This window comes from Lithobates pipiens, unplaced genomic scaffold, assembly GCF_037356315.1.
Source record: "Lithobates pipiens isolate NorthernLeopardFrog02 unplaced genomic scaffold, aLitPip1_a1.2 Scaffold_19, whole genome shotgun sequence".
Taxonomy (NCBI): Eukaryota; Metazoa; Chordata; class Amphibia; order Anura; family Ranidae; genus Lithobates; species Lithobates pipiens.
Window position 1 is genome coordinate 492439477 of NW_027507764.1, and position 20167 is coordinate 492459643.

At 38.8% G+C, this 20167-nt stretch overlaps 1 protein-coding gene across 1 annotated transcript in view; it reads left to right on the plus strand.

Moving 5' to 3' along the window:
- Positions 1 to 897: 897 nt before the first annotated feature.
- NECAB1 (N-terminal EF-hand calcium binding protein 1) overlaps positions 898 to 20167 on the plus strand; it is a 301490-nt gene continuing 282220 nt past the window's right edge. The window contains exons 1-2 of the mRNA XM_077493000.1: positions 898 to 1262; positions 11090 to 11114. Of these exons, the coding sequence (XP_077349126.1) occupies positions 1164 to 1262; positions 11090 to 11114 (124 nt within the window). The 5' untranslated portion in view covers positions 898 to 1163. The remainder of the gene's footprint in view (positions 1263 to 11089; positions 11115 to 20167) is intronic.

The following is a 20167-nucleotide window of genomic DNA, read 5'->3' on the forward strand; positions in this document are numbered from 1 at the left end:
ACCGCCCCGCAAGCGCACCGCCCCAGTGTGAAAGCAGCCATTGAAATTAATGGGAGGCAGTTTTCAGTCGCTTTTTAGTCGCCTGAAAACCACCTCAGTGTGGCAGGGGTCTAAATGACACTTTGTAGGAACTAACTAACTGCCACTGACATCACCAGTGTCATTATTACAGTGACATTATTAACATCTAGGGTGATCAAGGGGTTAAATATGTGCCTAACTAGCGTTTGTGTGCTGATTTTACTGAAGATCTAGTTGTTTTCATTACCTACTTAGCAAACAAAGAGATTTCTTGTAAATTATTACATTCACAGAGCTCTGTTCGGGGAAGACCAGAACCAATCGCCGGATGTCGGCGATCAATCACTGGCTGGGACCCAGTGATCGGTATTTGCTGTGACAAATCACAGCACACCCCCGCAGGCTAGCACACGTATGTGTGGACCCTACCCGGAAATGCAGAAGCACATATATATATATATATCTATCTATCAGTAAAAGCACTTTCACACTGGGGCATTGGGGGCGTGTCGGTAAAGCACCGCTATTTTTTTTACTGTTGTTTTAGCGGTTCTTTTCGACCGCTAGCGGGACGCTTTTAACCCCCGATAACGGCTGAAAAGGGATTAAAGGCATCCGCAAAGCTCCCTGCTCCAGTGTGAAAGCCCTCGTACAGTACGTGGTCAGCAAGTGGTTAATTTAAAAATATTATTATTATTATCTTGAATCATTATTATGATGTTGAATTACTGTTATCTAACCACTAGATGGCGTTAGAAGACAATATTCAACACTAGTCAACAGAGAAGATTTGATTTTCTAAATAATTTATATACCATTGAAAAAATTCCTACAGTGGACAGTTAGCATGTACTACTTGCAAATGAAAAGCTTCCAAAGAAAAACAGTGCTGTATTTAATATGAGTCCATAGAAAATGAGGTGTTACTATTTTAGTTAACACTGGGGAAGAGTAGGCTAGGGGGTTGTGCACTGTTGATAAGGAGGTTGAACACACTTGGGAGGGACTGAAGGAAGATCAGCAGACATCAGATTGCTATTAAGAGTGAGCATCGCTAGTTTACAGAATCAGAGCTCCAGAAGTGAGGATTATCCAGGTATACAGAGCTCTGCCTAGAGCGCAGGCATCCCAATCATTGGAGAATGGATGGCCAAGACATGTCTTCTCCTTCCAGGACTGACTCTTCAGAGGAGCTCAGCTCATCCCTGCACATGTCTAAAGGCATGACAATCTTCCTGGATGTAAGTAGGAATAAATAGTCTTTGTAATTGTATATATCATTATACAGTATATATCTTCCCTTTATAATGTGTACTATATTTAGTTCATGCAGTACGTAGTACGTACTATATAATTTCCAGGATGGGACAATTTCCTGCTGAGATGGTTAACCAGAAGTAACATTGTTTTTGGAACATGGAACTCTTTATTTCACGATATGTCTTCTAAATCAATTTTTGAAAACCTTTTTTGCATTTAAGAATTATCTTCAATAATTAAATAAAAAAAAATTAAAAAAAACATTCAGTGAGATGAGACAGTGATTTGAGCTGAATGTAAAAGTTGCAAAATTAGAAATTTTAATTAAAATCGGTAAATATTTGTAGGGAATAATTTTCAAAATCCAAGAATGTCTCTCAAAATCTGGGATTTTTATGGGAATACTTTGTTTCAATGGAAGTAGCTGACAGGGGCAATAGTAAACCCTGGCATCCGGGGCACGTGCCCCAGGTCTTCTATTGAGTGCCCCGGGTCTCCTATGAGGATTGGAGATGATACATTCTATGCATTATACAGTTTTGAAATATTTTATCTTCTTTTCGATCCATCTAGTAAGGATTTTGTCATTATAAGGTTACATTACAGTTTTTAGACCGATTCATTTTTGTTCAGTTAAAAACATTATTTATGACCTAAAAATCATGATATTCGACCAGGTTCTCGACATTTTAATATATATGCTCAGAGATGCCTCTGGTTTATGACCCTAGAAACACTCCTGGTAGCTGGTATAGTAAGACAGACAAGGATATGTTGACTATTAACCGATGCCTACAGATAGATACGATTTGCCAAGTCCCAATGACCATTCACCCCCAACATGTGTAAGTTTGGCTTTGACTGCAATCATTCTCATTCCTGCCTCTGTAGTTTAAGAAGGATTTTAACCTCTGGCATTAATTTCCCAGCATATTGAAACATTTAATCTCATAATTTTCTATCACACATTTCAAAAATAAAAAAATCCAATACCCAGAGCAATTATGTTTGCCAGTCATAAGCAATAATCAGAAGCAGAAGTCAGGCTAATGAGTGATAAATTCTGGTTGGTTGCTATAGAATATAATATTTGTCATAGCTCTTTGCCTTGTAGAAGAAGTCAGATAGGGCATATAGTAAAAGATCATAATGCAAATATATGTAGTAAGTCATCGTTTCCCCTAATCAAAATGGCCATTGACTGTACAACACCTCTTGATTCTCATCAGATTTCACACTTATATACAAACACATATATGGGAACTGTCAGTGTTATGTAATAAAATACAGAAGATAGTGGGTATGCAGCATCATTTATCCCAGTATCTACACCTCATATACTGTACATACACAATTATTTATCATGATTACCAGTGCATTAACTGCACTTAGCGCATTTTTTTTTTTTTTTTTTAAATAATAAATTTTTATTGCTAGTTTTTAATTAACAATAAAGATTTTCATTCACATTAGTCATTTGTAACCAACGTTACATTGGTTCATAAAGATAAGAGTATAATACTTGCTAACCTGTACCAGTTTACCCCTAATGCCACGTACACATGATCGGAATTCCGGCCAGAAAAAGACCGATGAGAGCTTTTCATCGGAAAATGCGACCGTGTGCATGCTCCATCGGAATTTAGCTGTCCGAATTTCCGCCAGCCAAAAATTGATAGCATGTTCTCAATTTTCCAGACGGAAAAACTTTCTATCGGTAATTCCGATCGTGTGTATGCAATTCCGACACACCAAAAATCACGCATGCTCAGATTCAACTACGAGACAGAAGCTATTGGCTACTGGCAATTGAACTTCCTTTTTCTAGTCACGTCGTATGTGTTGTCGTCACCGCGTTATAAATGATCGGAATTTGATGTGACCGTGTGTAGGCAAGACAGCTTGAGCCGAATTCCATCGGGAAAACCATCAGAGCTTTTTCCGACGAGAATTCCGTTCGTGTGTACGCGGCATAATGGGTTCAAACTGTAGGCATGGACAGGCCTCCAAGTAAACTAGAATTTTCAGTACAAAAAATGAAAACAAAAACAAAACTTGCTAATTAGATTAATAAAGTGGGTCCAAGATGGTAGACTTGCACTCTTTTAAGTAGTTGGATGCTCTTGGATGAGATATCCATGTACTCCAATTCCTTTGAATGTGTTGGTGGAGTCGTTTCTATAAGCAAGCATAAGTTCATAGTGAGCTTGGATATTTAGTCTGGCTATAGCAGTCGATAAGTTGGGTGTGTTCCTGGACTTCCAGAGGCTGGTTATAGTGAGCCTTGCTGCTATTAGTGTGTGAATTACTAGATATTTTAGGGTATATGTCCAAATTAAGACCTAATAAGGCTGTGGCCGGGCTGAGTTTAGTTAAGTTTCTCGTAAGATCTGCTATAAAGGAGGCTATTGAATTCCAGAAGCTTTGCAGATTTTTACAGCTCCATAATATGTGCAGAAGGTTGCCTGTCTGATCATTACATCTCCAACATATGTCAGATGTGGATGGATATTTGATCATTTATATGGGGTCAAATAACATCTATTCAGTATTTCTGGTGCATTATCCCAGTGTTTAATACACGATGAAAACTTACTGGATATATGAATAGCTTTTTTCCATTGGTCCCAAGAAAATTCTTGAGCTAAATCTCTCTCCCATTTAATAACGTGTGTGTTTTTAATATTATTTGGGTAATTAGTAGTTTGCAAAAAAGGGAACACTTAGCGCAATTTTATAAACCTGTGAAATTTTATATGTATTTATTTGACGTTAAAGAAAATATGTGAAAGCAAGTTTTTATTGTAGACTAAAACAAATAAAAAGAAAAGACTTATCTGAATATATTGTTGTTTTAAGTCTGTAGAGTTTAAAGTTCACAACGACTACAATTGTATTGTGAGCTGTGTATATTGTCAGGGGTTACATGAGACCAGAGTTTTTTTCAAGGGTTCCTCCATGTTAAATATGTTGAGAAGGGCTGCTCAATGCTAGCCTCTGGGGACCATATTCAATTCTAAAGATACCTTACCCTGTTGTTGACTTCAGATATAGATTTGGAACACGATTTAAACTGTAACTGTGATGATGAAGCATAGCAGAAAACCTACATAATCAGTAATATACCAAACAGCACTTGCTACAAAAATCTCAAACTACTAGCTAGATCTGTTTCCCATCTAGGAATCCTCCTGAGGCTGCTATGGGGTTCCTTGAGCAGTAAGCAATGGTGGGATGATCTCCCATCCACACTAACCTCTAATACAAGTAGCGTTCATAGGTTTTTCCATTGTCATACAAGAACGCATGGAAAAACCTATAAACGCCACTTATTGATATAGTATTACAGTATTATCTATCTATATGGATTGTATCCATATTTCCATGCCTGTTGTATTGGGTACTTGTTGAGCCTGTCAGTCAGTTAGGTGTTATTGTCTGTTTTATGTTATTTTAATTAGCATATTTGTAATAAAGATTTGTACTTTTTTTTTAAAGAAATCACTGTCTCGTGTTGTGCTCATAAAATCCGCTCTTTTTTTGACTGAGTTGTCTTCAACTCATTCAATCTTTTTCTATAATATTGGATGTTGATACAGTGGGGGTCCTCCCTTTCCAGATAATATGATGAATATAAGGTTAAATGCAATCTAATAAATGCTCATAAAGTGCACTTCAATCAACTCAACCAATTAGTGAGTGCTAATCTAGTAATTGAATAGTCCAACATAATCTGTTAGTGAAAGAATGCAATTACCAATTCAAAAGTCCATCCACCAAAGAAACGTGGTGCAAATTCCTGAATTCATCCACATCAGCATGATATGATGATGAGAGACACTCCAAGCAATCATGTGACCATCCACCACAAACGAGCCTCTTACCAAATGTTATAGATCTCAGACAATAGAGATAAATATGGCATGTAACCAGGCAGCCTTTAGAAGCCCTGTAGGGGTCTTTCTCCAATGGTCAGGTTGACCAACTTCCAGATATCAAACTGCAAGATCATTAGCTTTGACCAATTTGCCATCCGCCCACTCCTCCGCCCGCAGTGCACTGCAGAAGCATTGTGCCTTGTGGATGATCAGACGCTAATCCCAAACAGCATGATTTTCCTCCAAGGTTTGCATTCAGCGATTTGATTGACCCCTGCAGACCAGTCAGACCAGTCTCCTTAATTGATTGCCTTTGATTTTCCAGGGTGATCCTTTTGGGTTTTTTTTCTCTCTTTTTCCATAGGTAAAAACAAATATTTTCAGGCAGTATGATTATACTTGGCCATCTCATGTCTATAGCCAGTTTAAAGAAAATAATTATGATTTTAGATAATTTATTTATATTTTATGGTCAGGATTAAAAAAATACAGTTCAAAAAACAATGTTTGTTCCTTTATTTGGTCAGGTAAATATTTATGGGAGTGTCCAGAATAAAATGATTATTTATAAACCAGATTAATAAATAGTAAAAAATCATTTAAGAATGTTGAATGTAAACTGTCACTAAACCCACATAATAAAAAACTATCAAATGGTGTATTACATGCCGTTCATACTCATTTAGTCATTATGAGATTTGTTTTCTGTATTCTGCAAAAAGCTGGTTGATCCTGCTGCTTTCTATCTCCCTACTTCTGTTCATGTCCCCAATCCAGCTGGGGATTTTGCAGCTGTGGTGGCAACTCTGCACATGCTCAGTTTTCAATGCGTTTCTATGCTGAGTATTTGCTCCCTATCACATCTGAGCAGCCCATGCGACTATAGAGTCACACATGTGGGCGTATACACAGTGGGACAAATCTCCTGCTGCAGCTATTGTATTCTGACAGCTGTCACTAGCGGCTGCCAGAATACCCAAACTAATCAGATGCAACTGCTGTTTTTTTTTTTTTTTTTTAATCAAAAGATGTTGGGAGGGAGGGTAGCAATAGGGCCACCTACAGAGCCAATTGCGCCTGGTTAATGAGAAACTGGACAACATTCACATAGTGTACATTAAGAACTTGCCACCCTTAGCCACCTGTGTTGTCTTCTTGTCAAACCAACTGTCTTCTAATGCTGTTAACTAATTACAAACATTCCTTACCATTAAGAATCGTTCAGGCTCAGTACAATGGAAATAATGAGAATGAACAATTGCTAAATGAACTATTAAAAGAACAGATTTATTCTTTTTCTTTGACAATTGACCTAGATATTGTAACAATAAAATTTCACTTTATAAAAAGGATATTGGCAGCATGGGTTTATGGCTATTGGAGGCTCTGGCCCCTACACACGCAAGCACACATGCCCACCATAAAATAGTTCAAATATGAATCTTGTTTCCTGCGTTCTATTGAGATCAATAAGAATGTCCTGACAATGCTGTTACCAGGTATATAAATAATGCACAATAATGCGCAATAATGCGCAAATCTCGATCTGTTACTATCTGTTACTATGGATTGAAATGGATCAGAAAATAAAAGGATGCGCGGTAACATATAATGTTTCCTCTTTCTGTCTCTGTACTTTTCTTCCTTCCGCTTACTGCTTTTCTATTTTTTCTTTCTTCCTTCCTTCTTCCTTTTTCCTCTGCTCTCACTCTCTTCTCTCATATCTCTCGATAACCCATTTCACACTGAGGAGCTTGAAAACGGCCCATAAAACATTGGATGCTTTTGCAACGTTTTTAAGGCATTAGCGGTGTGCTTTTTTTTTTTTTAAGGCTACTTTCACACTGAGGTGTTTTACAGGCGCTTTTGCGCTAAAAAAAGCACCTTAAAAGCACCTGAAAAACTGCATTTTCTGCAGCCCCAGTGTGAAAGGCCGAATGCTTTTAAAACTGGAGTGGTGCACTTGCAGGACAGCAAAAAAAGTCCTGCAAGCAGCATCTTTTAGGCGGTGCGGGGTCGCTGTCTTTAGCGCTCCTAAACCACCCCTGACATTGAAATCAACGGCCAGCGCTGCCGAAGCAGTGGCGTTTTGCAGATGCTTTTAACCTTTTTTTGGCCACTAGTGGAGGGTTAAAAGCACCCCGCTAGTGGGCGAAAAGCGCTGCTAAAACAATGGTAAAACGCTGCTAAAATTAGTGGTGCTTTACCGCTAATGCGGCTAGCGTCTCAGTGTAAGATTGCCCATAAGGTCACGTGGCTCGAAAGAACTATTTTGTGGGGCTTTTGAATCACTTTTCGTGTGTTTTTTCGGGCGCTTTTAAAGCTCTTCCTATTAATTTCAGTGGAAAGGGGTGTTTTTGAGATGCTTTTTTGAGCGCATCGGGGGTGTGTTTTTGCACATTTTCCATTGCTTTCAATGGAAAGGTGCGTTTTTGGTGCGGTTTATAGCTTCTAAAACATTCTTCAAAGATGCTGCAAGCAGGATTTTTTTCATCGTAACAGAAGCACACCACCCCAGTGTAAACACATTCATTGATTTTAAAGGGAAGTAATTTTTTAACTTTTCATGCACTTTTTTTCTAACGCAAAAGCAATTGGAAAACTCCTCAGCCTGAAATGGCCCTAGAAAATCCTGCTTGAAATGAATGGGAACCACATCAAAAATGCCTCAAAAACACCCTGAGGAACACATTCCAAACTAATTTTTATTTTTTTTAATATATTTTATCTCATTTGAAACATTGAAAATGCTAAATTGCCACAAATACCACGCCTGGTGGATGCACTGACTCTGCTTGTGAAGTGGCCCATCTGTGCAATGCATACAATCAGTGGTCACTTTTTTTTTTTTTTAGGTGGGCGGAAAACGGTAACACATTTGAGGGACTTTATGTCATTTTTTTATTTTTTTATTTTTTTTAGTCTGAGGCCTCTTTGAAGTTTATACAAGACTTGATGAGCCTGCTATAAATTCTGGTAGAACCACTACACCAACTATCCCGGGCACCTTTGCTTACATGGCTGGGGTTTCCTGGGTATGTAAGTGAATGAGGCTGGTAAAGTTAATGGTAGTTAAGGACTCAGCAGTGAGTGCACTCATTGGCTTTCTTAACATACATTGACAGTGGGAGACTGCTATGTATAATATGAGTATATTGATACTGCTATTATACATGATGTTCGGCTGCCATCGAATGGGTAAATGTTTGGATGTTTGTCCAAATTGCCCATGGGTACAGGTTTACTTTGGCTAAGGTTGCATTCAGCTTCATCTTAAATGTGGAACACTCCAGAGATTTTGAAGGTTACCAACCAAGAAAATTGATGTCAGTGTAGGGAAGCGGTAGGCAGATAGATGCAGCCAGCACTCTTATCATACCTTTTATCTCAGTATTGGAAGGCAGAGTCAATAATGATCATTTATAGCTGATAGGTATGGATGGAGCAATGTTAAACTATAAATTTGTCTAATTGAGCTGCATTTTAATAAGATGACTGTGTAAGAAGAAGCCTGCCGGCATACAGTCATGTTGTTACAATGAGAGACAGCTTGCATTTATTTTAGAATTGTTGAACAATGTCGTTGAAGAAAATTATTTTCTGTTCAAGGATATCCATTACTTGCAGCTTAAAGGGGCAGCGATGGGTTCCAACGTCACACCTCCATACGCAAACTGGTTCATGAATATGGTAGAAACGTCATACATTTATGAAAGTAGTATGTTCATTGAACACTGTCAGGGATGGTTTAGTCTTATAGATGACGTGTTTGCAGTGTGGCGTGGCGACATTGGAACCCTATTACTATTTCATCAATTATCTTATTCCTGCATTGAAATGCAATATTGTATACAGTATGGAAAATATTCCCATCCTTGATACAATGTTGAAGTTTAACCATACTAAGATTGATAGCAACTTAGGCCTCGTGTACACTGCTTATGGTAAACGGATGTTTAGGAGCAGTTGAGCATTTTTTTCAACTGGTCCTGAACTCTCCTCTGTTATCTTATCAGTACATTTACACAGGTTCCTTTATACTCCTTTCTAGGCAGTTGTGTTTAGAGGCTTTTTTTGAAACCCAAAAAAATGCATTCAAAAGCTGTGTTTAGAGGCATTTCAAATGACAAATGCATTTTGTGTACAGGCGTTTTTCTGGCCATTATGAAAAAAATAAAAAATAAATCCAAACGTGGCTAAGCGCAAACGTGGCTAAACGCAGCATGTAAACGCGGCCAAATGGATGTTTTAAACGTGGGTTACTATCTGCCAAGTTAAATCGTCAGGAGAGGTTGTAAAGACATCCCGTGTACATGAAGCCTTATACGTAAAAAAACACAGACCGTAATCAACTACTTCATTATAGTAGTTTTCATCCTCAGGGAGTATTTAACTCTATCCCTAGGAATCAATTGACTAGTCAAAAGAATAGTCAGTGATCCACAGGAGGAGAGATTGAATGAAATGGAAACTAAACTAATCAAAATGAATTATCCAGTGGCACTGGTTACGAAAGAACGGGTTAATCCATATAATAATAGAACATCAACTAGACATATAAAAAAGAATACCTTTTGTTTCTCAATTCCATCCATTCTCTTATTGTATTTTTAATATTGTTAAAAAACATTGGGGATTATTGAGAGAGAGTTATACTAATATTGATGAGTTTTCTGTTCCACCTTTACCTTTATATAGGAAAAGTAGAACGTTAAGAGATCTTTTGGTAAGATCTGACCAGTTTTTCCCTTCTAGCCCCAATATAACATTTTTGCGAACGCATAATACAGGGTCTTATCCCTATTTGTAATGTATACAATGCAATTCTATGATCAGAGGGAAATCCATATCACATCCTCATAAAGGTTTTGAAATCCCAATTAAAGGATACTATACATGCCAATTCTTTTATGTAATCTATGCCATAAAGTGCCCTTACGGGTTACTTATTATAGGTGAAACAACACAAAAGGTTAAAGACCGTATAGCTAGGCATAAGTATTCAATTAGGTACAAAGTAACACAACTACCGTTATTTTATAGACAAAGGTCATTATAGTTCCCAACTAAAGTATATGGTATTGGAAGGAATTGATAAGAACAGGTGAGGAGGTGATTGAGCAATAATTCTCAGAAAACGTGAGGTATACTGGATACATTTTCTCAATACTTTTGCCCCAAAAGGATCTAATACTGATTTGTATTTATGTATTTAAAATATAAATTCAATATGTGGTGCTATCCATATGTATGTATTTTGACAGACTGACAAAGTAAAGGATCCCGATTGAAGTGTGAGGAGAACACCTGTCCTGGTTAACCATTTCTGTGATAGTGGAGAAAAATAATCAATGAAGGAATCTAATTGTACTGATTAGCCATTAATAGGATTGATTCCATATGTGATTTCTTTATGAAAGTGTTTAAAACCTCATGAATTTATCTGAAATGTTAGAAGTGTTTTTGATCTGATGAAGGGCGTAAGCTTGTGAGCCCGAAACTGAAACCTTCAAACATCCGATTATGTAATTTCTTGAATAATTGATTAATAAATATTTTAAGTGCAGAAATCTGTTGGACTTTTTCTATATTTGGTCAGTGAGAAGACTAGATTGCATTGCACTGGATACAGACCGGGTGCTGCTTTCCTCAACTACAGTGAAGAGAGATATATATATATATATATATATATATATATATATATATATATATATATATATATATACACACATATACACATATATATATATATATATATATATATATATATAATTGGCTATGAGTCAGAACTACCTCATGGGTAATTTGGAAGTTGCTGTACTTTTTCAGCCTGCTCGAGATTGTTAAAAAAGATGTCAAATGAAGTGTAATTGGTATGAATAAATCTGTCAGTACCAGAGATAGTAATTTTTTTCTTCTTTTATTTTCAGATCCTGAGACGAGCAGACAAAAATGGTAAGAACATGACAGCATTAAATATGAAACGAATATCTGTAGAAAAGTCATGATATATTTATGGCTTTTGTAGCTAGCCTGCGGCTTGGAAGGGTAACGGTAATTGGAAAGAAAGATATATCGCTGATCATTTAAACAATGACTAAACTGAACTAATTTCACAGAATCAGATAATGTTTTATTTTTTTTGGATACACTGTTCTCCCTTGTATAAGAAGAGACCCAAAGGTGTTGCCCACTGTAAGTACTGTAGGTGTTTATTTTTTTGGGGGTTTCTCTAGAGAAAAATCTGTTCTAATTGGTTGCTGTGGGCAACTTGTGTAGGTCAACCTCATTGGTGCTTGCTATTAGTTAGGCCACACTGGCAATGCACTGACCAACAATTAAAGGATTAGGTCAGTAACATAAGCAAAATTGCCACTTTTGGGTTTTGCAAATGCATATAGTTTGTTGCTGGAGCATCGGAGAAAAGATTAGCAAAACATCAAATTTTGCAATAGTTTGGCTGCAATAAGCTGGGCATAAAGGGATTTTATTATGTTTTCCATTATATTTGCTATATTTATGCTTTACCATTATTTATATTTGATTACGTTTTTCTGTAGACATAGAAAGCAAATAAGTTACAGAATAGTCTATGGTATGGCAGTGGCTGTTGGGTGTTCGGGAGTTGTTAATACTGCCTTTTTTGTTTTGTTTTTATGAAAGAAATGCGTTTGACTCACAGTCATGATGCAGAGGACAAGGGGGCACTCTTTACGTCTAGAGGAAAAGAGATTTCATCTCCAAATACGGAAAGGTTTCTTCACAGTAAGGGCTGTGAAAATGTGGAATAGACTCCCTGCAGAGGTGGTTCTGGCCAGCTCAGTAGATTGCTTTAAGAAAGGCCTGGATGATTTCCTAAATGTACATAATATAACTGGGTACTAACATTTATAGGTAAAGTTGATCCGGGGAAAATCCGATTTGTCACATTAACCAACACATCCTGACACTACTACATTTTGAATGGGTATCTAGAATTTAATGCCACTCTATAAACCCCAAAACTAAAATTATAAAATTAAATAGTAATGAAAAATTATCATATGAATCACCGAGATCGTACCCCCAATGTCTCCCATCTAAGTAATATCCAGGCCCAATCCTACTTAAATTTCCCAGATCAGACGAGATCTGGCACATTCAGGGTGGTGTGGCCATGTCTATTGTTAACAGCAATATCCGTGATCAAAAGATATTGTGGTAATATACAAAAAACATAAATCAGGGAAGTGCTTAAATCCAGGAAGTCATATAGAGGCATATACAACAGAAAATACACTAGGACATAATGAATAGCGTCCCACAAGCCATGATGAGAAATAGGATGAGCTCCTCAAGCTAGCACCATTAAACAATTGTAAGGTCTCCCAGGTGTCACACACAAGGATTACCAAATAATGCGACCCTCCATATAAAAGTGGTCATATGTGCATAGTAAAATTCCCCATAGGAAAGGGAATTCTCTCCAGCCTCAGAGAAACCAGCAATGTTGCTGTCAGTTGTCACCATATACACCCACAACTTGCAGGGAACCGCTGCACCACTGGGAATTATCTTAGCAGGACTGATGCACATCCACATAGTGTAAGACCACCCATAAAAAGAAATGTCTGAAGTCTAAGCATTTACAAATGTCAAATAACACAGCATATCACAGTTCAGTCAGAAGCAAATGGGTTCACACCGCTCCAGGCATGTAATCCCACCAATTGCCTGCCCCGCTCGCAACCACCAGGTGCTGGCTCTGCAAACATGTAGGCAATCAAGAAGAATAGCTGAATGACCACACACCGAATAAACACCTTTATTTGGCAAAGTAAAATCCAGAACGTCAACCCATGGACAAGACAGATACAGAAGAGAAGGTTAACACGTTTCACATAATTGTAGATGCTTAATCATAGCATATCACATGGTACAGCAACATGGAATTCCAGCATCAAAGATGGCCTACCATTCCTTGTTCAGTATCTAGGTCCGCCCTACCAGTTTCATCACAAATGACATCATCAGGTTTTTGTATATTACCACACTATCACGGTTTAGGTAAAGCATTTTAATTACACAGTTTGCTGTTAACAATAGACATACCCCACGTCGCCCTGAATGTGCAAGATCGGAAGCTAAACAGGGTTGGGCCTGGTTAGTACTTGGATAGGAGACATTAGGGGGTAAGATTGTGGTGAGTCTTATGCCATGTACACACGATCAGACTATCCAGCGGACTTGCTCTGGCGGACAAACCGCCGTAAAGTCCGCCGGACTTTCCGAACAAGCGGACCTGCCCACACACGACCGGACTTTTCCGGTGGACTAGGTCTGCCGGACTATGGCGGGAGTCCCACAATGCTGCCACCGTCATGTTTCACGGTGGGGATAGTTTATTGAGGGTGATGTACTGTGTTAGTTTTCCACCACACATAGTGTTTTGCTTTTAGGCCAGAAAGTTCAATTTTGGTCTCATCTCGTCCCCCACATGGCTTCTCGTAAACTGCAAACGGGACTTCTTATGGCTTTCTTTGAACAATGGCTTTCTTGTTGCCACTCTTCCACAAAAGCTAAATTTGTGGAGCGCACAACTAAAAGTTGTCAAGTGGACAGATTCTGCCACCTGAGCTGTGGATCTCTACAGCTCCTCCAGAGTTACCATGGGCCTCTTGGCTTCTTCTCTGATTAATGCTCTCCTTGCCCAGTCAGTTTAGGTGGACGGCCATGTCTTGGTAGGTTTGCAGTTGTGCCATACTCCATTTTCATATATACTGGATTGAACAATGCTCTGTGAGATGTTCAAAGCTTGGGATACTTTTTTTAAAACCTAACCCTACTTTAAACTTCTCCACAACTTTGTGGAGGTCCCGGACCTGTCTGGTGTATTCCTTGGCATTCATGATGCTGTTTGTTCACTAAGGTTTTCTAACACGCTTCACAGAACAGCTGTATTTATACTGAGATTAAATTACACACAGGTGTACATAATTTTCTAATTAGGTGACTTCTGATGGCAATTGGTTCGACTAGATTTTAGTTATGTCACGTACACACGAGCGGAATTTCCGTCAGAAAAATCTTGTATGGTTTTTCCAATGGAATTCCGCTCAAGCTTGGCTTGCATACACACGGTCACACAAAAGTTTGCTGAACTTTCGACCACCAAGAAAGCGGTGACGTACAACACTAAGACGAGCCAAGAAAATTAAGTTCAATGCTTCCGAGCATGCGTCGAATTGTTTCTGAGCAAGAGTCGAATTGTTTCCAAGCATGCGTAGGAATTTTGCGCGTCGGAATTGGTACAGACGATCAGAATTTCAGATCGGGACTTTTTCCAACAGAAAAATTGAGAACATGCTCTCAAGCTTTTGCTGGTGGGAATTCAGCCAGCAAAAGATTGAGAGCATGTTCTCAATTTTTCGGTCGGGAAAAAGTTCAGATCTGAAATTACGATTGTCTGTACAAATTCTGACATGCAAAATTCCTACGCATACACACACATTCCTACGCATACACACAAAAGCAAACACACGGTCACATTTTCCGACCAAAAGCTCTCATCTGTCTGTTGCTGGCTGAATTTCCGATCATGTGTACGGGGCCTTAGGGGTTTCAGAGTAGAGGGGCCTGAATACAAATGCATGCCACACTTTTCAGATATTTTTTTGTAAAAGAAATTGAAAACCATTTTTCATTTTCCTTCCACTTAACAATTATGCGCCACTTTGTGTTGGTCTATCACATAAAATCCCAATAAAATACATTTACGTTTTTTGGTTGTAACATGACAAAATGTGAAAAATTTCAAGGGGTATGAATACTTTTTCAAGGCACTGTATTTTGGGTTGTATATATCATTTTTATAAAGAATGGATTATTGTATATAGTGGAGACTAGATGATCATAGCTGTTGGCGAATGGTTATCATTAGCATTAGGTGGACTTCGAGGACTAAGCTGTGTTTAAATATTAATAAGGGGTTGTATGCACATATATAAATAATGCACTATTTTTAACATTATATGCATGTTTTATGGGTGAAAAACTGTGCCCGTGAGCCAGAAATGTTGTTCAAGCTGCAGATCTAACAGCATAAGATTGTCACAAAGTGGTGATTCCAGTGGGGGACCAGAATAATGACACACTCAATAAGCTACTGGCTAGGTGCCAGCTCATACAAGGATGTTAAAAAATCTGTATTAGTTATATATTTTTTCCAAAATCTTTTAGAAAGGAATCTGGTAGGTGAGAAGCAGTGAGATTAGTATTAAAAGGCACATTGCTGCTTTCAATTGGACATGTTAGGGGGTCCGACTTCCGCTCAGATTGTCGCAGCGATCTGCCTGAAAGCCGGAGAGGGTACCTGCCAACAACAACATTCCAAATAATGTAGAGGATGAGGGGGAGCAAAAGTGGAACTTCCCGTTTTGGGTGAAGTTCTACTTTAAGTTAAGTGGTTCTGTGGTCAGCTCTAGAAGAGCAAACGTAAAGACTTGCTATATATACAATACTGGGCAAAAAAATGCTGTAAATGAAGAATGCTTTTAGAAATATAAGTGTTAATAATTTCTTTTTTTATCACTTAACAAAATGGAAAGTAAATGAACAGAAGAGAAATCCAAATCACATAAATATTTGGTGTGACCACCCTTTGCCTTCAAAACAGTATCAGTTCTTCTAGGTACACTTGCACACAGTGTTTGAAGGAACTCGGCAGGTAGGTTGTTGCAAATATCTTGGAGAACTAACCACAGATCTTCTGTGGATGTAGGCTGCTTCAAATCCTTCTTTCTCTTCATGTTATCCCAGCAAGACTTCATGATGTTAACATCAGGGCTCTGTGAGGGCCAAACCATCACATCCAGGACTCCAAATGTTTAATTCCATGGGCTACATTGTACATTTTACAAATACTCACGCCCCCAAAAAAAATCACAATTAGGGTCCACTTTGAAATAATGTCCCCAATAGATTCCCATCGGAGTCCTCCTTGCATGCCAACATCCAATAGATATATGAAGGGTGAAAAAAAAGTAAGAAACGCTCTCAAAAATCTGCGTACTTTGTGGGCATAATTTTATAAATAAAATATCTTTATTATCCTTAGACCCTTAGCTTGACAAGGTCAACAGATACCGTATAGCATAAAAACGTGGAGGCATGGATCCTTGCAAAGTGGTAGTAGATCTGTGATTCACATAAAATGGTGTATATGTATTAACATATTAGGTCCATGATCTCCTCCATGTTGGCTTGTCAACGCATTTTGCAGTATAGATTGCTTCCTCAAGACATACTGGGTAGGTGCTGCTTGACCTTGAAAACCAGATATGGGGTGACACAGCACACAACAAAATGGGAGCCAATTTAGTCCATCCACAATTCAGTGTATTGAAGGCATAGAATTATCCTACGATACACCCTGAGCAGGGGAAAGGAGTGAGATAAAGTAGATCACTATAAGCAAAATATCAAGGGTAAACGAGTCAAGTAGACAGTTTTACTTATAATTGTCAGGCAAGGTCTTAATATCTCCCAAACCTGAAGTTAACCCTTTCATATATCAAACAAAAAAGCCAATCAATTAGGAGAAGAATTCTAATATTATGAATGATTGAATGAAATAATTTGTATAGCGCACAACATGAACTGAATCACCTCAAGGCGCTGCAAAGAGCTTTTTTTGTCCAGCTTTTAGAAGAGGAAGGTCTTGAGTTTTTTTCTGAAGGCCAGGTGGTTTTCTTCCAAGCGGATGTTGATGGGTAGAGCGTTCCATAGCCAAGGTCCTTGGACAGCAAATCTCCATTCCCCTTTGATTTGTACTGGGATTTGGGAACGAGGAGGAGGTTTTTGTTAGATGATCGAAGACTGCGGTTGGGTGTGTAGCGTTTTATTTTCTCACGTAGGTATTGAGGAGCGTCTCCATGCGTGCATTTGTGGGTGAGGCAGAGGGTCAATATAGGCTCCTCAGGTAAGGGGAGATTGATTCCCAGGGTTTTTTTTACCTGTTATCAGCCTTGCCGCCATGTTTTGGATTAGTTGTAATCGCGCAAGTTGATATTGGGGTAATCCTAAGTAAAGGGAGTTTGCATAGTCAAGTCGTGAATTAATGACTGTTCCAACTACCACTGCTTTGTCATTCTTTGGGATGAAAGGGATGAGTCTGCGTAGCAGGCGGAGCAGATGGTAGGAACCACTGACTACTGCTCCTATTTGAGCATCCATAGACATTTGTGAGTCAAAAATGACGCCAAGACTCTTGGCCTTGGTCTTTGGGGAGATGGTCTGCCTAAAGATGGTGGGTGGTGTCCAGGAGGTCTTGGTTCGGGAATTATGGTTTGCTTGTAGGATAAGAAGCTCTGTTTTTGGTTTGTTGAGTTTGAGGGAGTTAGTGGTCATCCAGTCTTCTATCAAAGTGAGGCAATTTTCTAGTTGTTGATGATGGTCTCTTTGTCCGGTGATACGGAAGTAAAGTTGCATGTCGTCAGTGTACGAGTGGAAACAGAGGTCTAAAAATTGGAGGGACTCCGCAGGCGACTGCCCATGTTTCAGAGGTGAATTCTCCTAGTTTCACTGTCTGTGAACGATTTCCTAGGTGGGAAAACCCTTGTCGGAGCGACTCAAATAAAAGGTGTCCCCGCCAGCTCCTTGCATCAGAGCCCCCCCACCTTACATCAAAAGCAGAGTCCATAGGTAGCCTCTACTGATCCTCAGGATATTCCCCTGACCTAAGCTGCAGCCCAGATAAAATCTTGATATGCTGCCCACGGGCTGTAGTTTGGTGACCCCATTTTATTTCTGTCTTGCAGATTTTCCCTCACTTCTTGTTTGGTAAAACGGTTGTCACTAGGATAGTAACAAGGAAATCTTTCTAAAGGAGACCCTTCTCCCTCCATTATCCAAGTCTTAACAATAATTTGGCTGCACATGTACTTCTGTAATGTAGCTCTCAGAGGTTCCTCCTCATTTTCTTTCTGCTCACAATCCCACTAGTTAAAACTGTGCATCAGCCATATCAACCTGTAAAGGAAAGTTGTAAGAGACATCTAGTGGCCATAATGCAGTTGTCTTCCTGATTGCAGTATTTTGCATTATGGCCACTAGATGGTGCTTGCAATCATAGGAAATAATCATATTACATAGTGTGAATTTTCATTGCAGCTGTGCGAATGTTTGTCACATTCATACAGCAATTTGTTTATATATATATCCCATAGTGTTTGTAAATTGGTAAATGATTCATAAATCTGCTTTTTAAAAAAATAATTCCAAAGCATGAGCAACCTTTTTTAATCCCTTAACCCGCGTTCACACCAGTGTGATTTGACAGCTCAAAATCACACGAAAAGTTGCACCCTATTTTAGGCAATGGAACTGTTCAAATCATTGTGACTCACTTTGAAAAAGGTTCCTGCACTACTTTTCTGCAATTTTATTGGGAATTTGCATTGACTTATGTTAATTGAAGTCACAAGCTGCATTGAAATCGCTGAACCAAAGTGCACTGATCTGTGGCTTTGAAATTGCGTTGAAGTAGCACAAAATTTCAAAGCTGCAGTGGTGTGAACCAGGACTTAGTAGCATTTGCAGCAGAGTTGTTAGAAGCAGTATTATAATCTATGAAATGTATAGGTAATGAGTCCTTTAGGCAATGATGTTCACTTAGGTCTCCTCTCAGGTATCCTTTTATGTGTTGCATGAAACCAGTATTAAAAACAAAAGCAAGCATTTATTATATTGCAGCTTACCAATTCTTAGAGGTGATTAGCTTTTATTTATTCATGTAAAATCTTTATCACAAAAGATAAAAAAAACTGTTGCTGCAACTGCTTGTGTGACTGCTTATAAAGTGTTAGCTGTAATGTGTTAGTGTATCTAAATCTGCTAATACATTTGACACTCCCCTCCCCCTCAGACTGACAATGCTGCTGTCCAAAGGTGGCCCCTGTGCCCCTTTATCCATAGTGGGGACACTTTAAAGGTGGGTTACTGGCCAGAACACAAGGTAAAAACAGAGGGCAGAAAAGCCTAAAAAAGAAAACTGATGCAGCCATCACATCTAATGATTGGTAAGCTGCAATATATACAATTTTTGGTTTTGGGTTTAATACCCCTTTAAAGTGGAGGTAAACCCCATTTTTGAACTTGCACCTACAGGTAAGCCTATAATAAGTCTTAGCTGTAAGTACAGTAAATATTTCCTAAACTTGCACTGTTTAGGAGATATTCACAAGCAATACTGCCGGTGACGTCACTACAGTGTTCATTTCGTCAACAAAAACATTTTCTTCCAAATTTTCGTCATCAGTATTTTTACAGTGATGAAAACGAAATGGAAAGTACACCACGTTTTCGCCCACTGATGAAAACTTTGACGAAAATCAATTACATTTTTGTTAATGAATGACAACTAAACGAAGTGTGAGGCAGGGAAGTTTACCCTTGTGAACTTCTGTTTTCCATGGAGCTTTGCCTGCTTCTGCTCCCAGCAAGCAAGCAAGTCCATAGCGTGCTTTGCTTAGCAGCAGTTAGCAAGCTGTGCAGCGAGCATTAGTCCTTGTACACACGGTCGGAAATTCCGACTAGAAAATCCGTCGGATTTTTTCCGATGAATTTTGTCCGAAAATGGTGTTGCATACACACGGTCAGACAAAGTTGTTGGAAAATCCGATCGTTCGGAACGTGATGACGTTCATTCGTTACGACGGGACTACGTTTAGGCTAGTAGCCAATAGCTTTGGTCTTGTAATTTGATCTGAGCATGCGTGGCACTTTGTCCAATCAGAATTCTCTACAAACGATCGGACAAAGTTCGATCGGATCATGTTGTTGGAAGATTTTATATTCGGCTCTCAAACTTTGTTGGTCGGACATTCCGACGGAAAAAATCAGATGAAGCCCACACACGGTCGGATTATCCGATAACACGGCCTGATTGGACATATTACTTCGGAATTTCCGACCATGTGTACAAGGGCTTAGAGGCCTCTGAGTCCCCAGACAACCATCCAGAGCAGAGA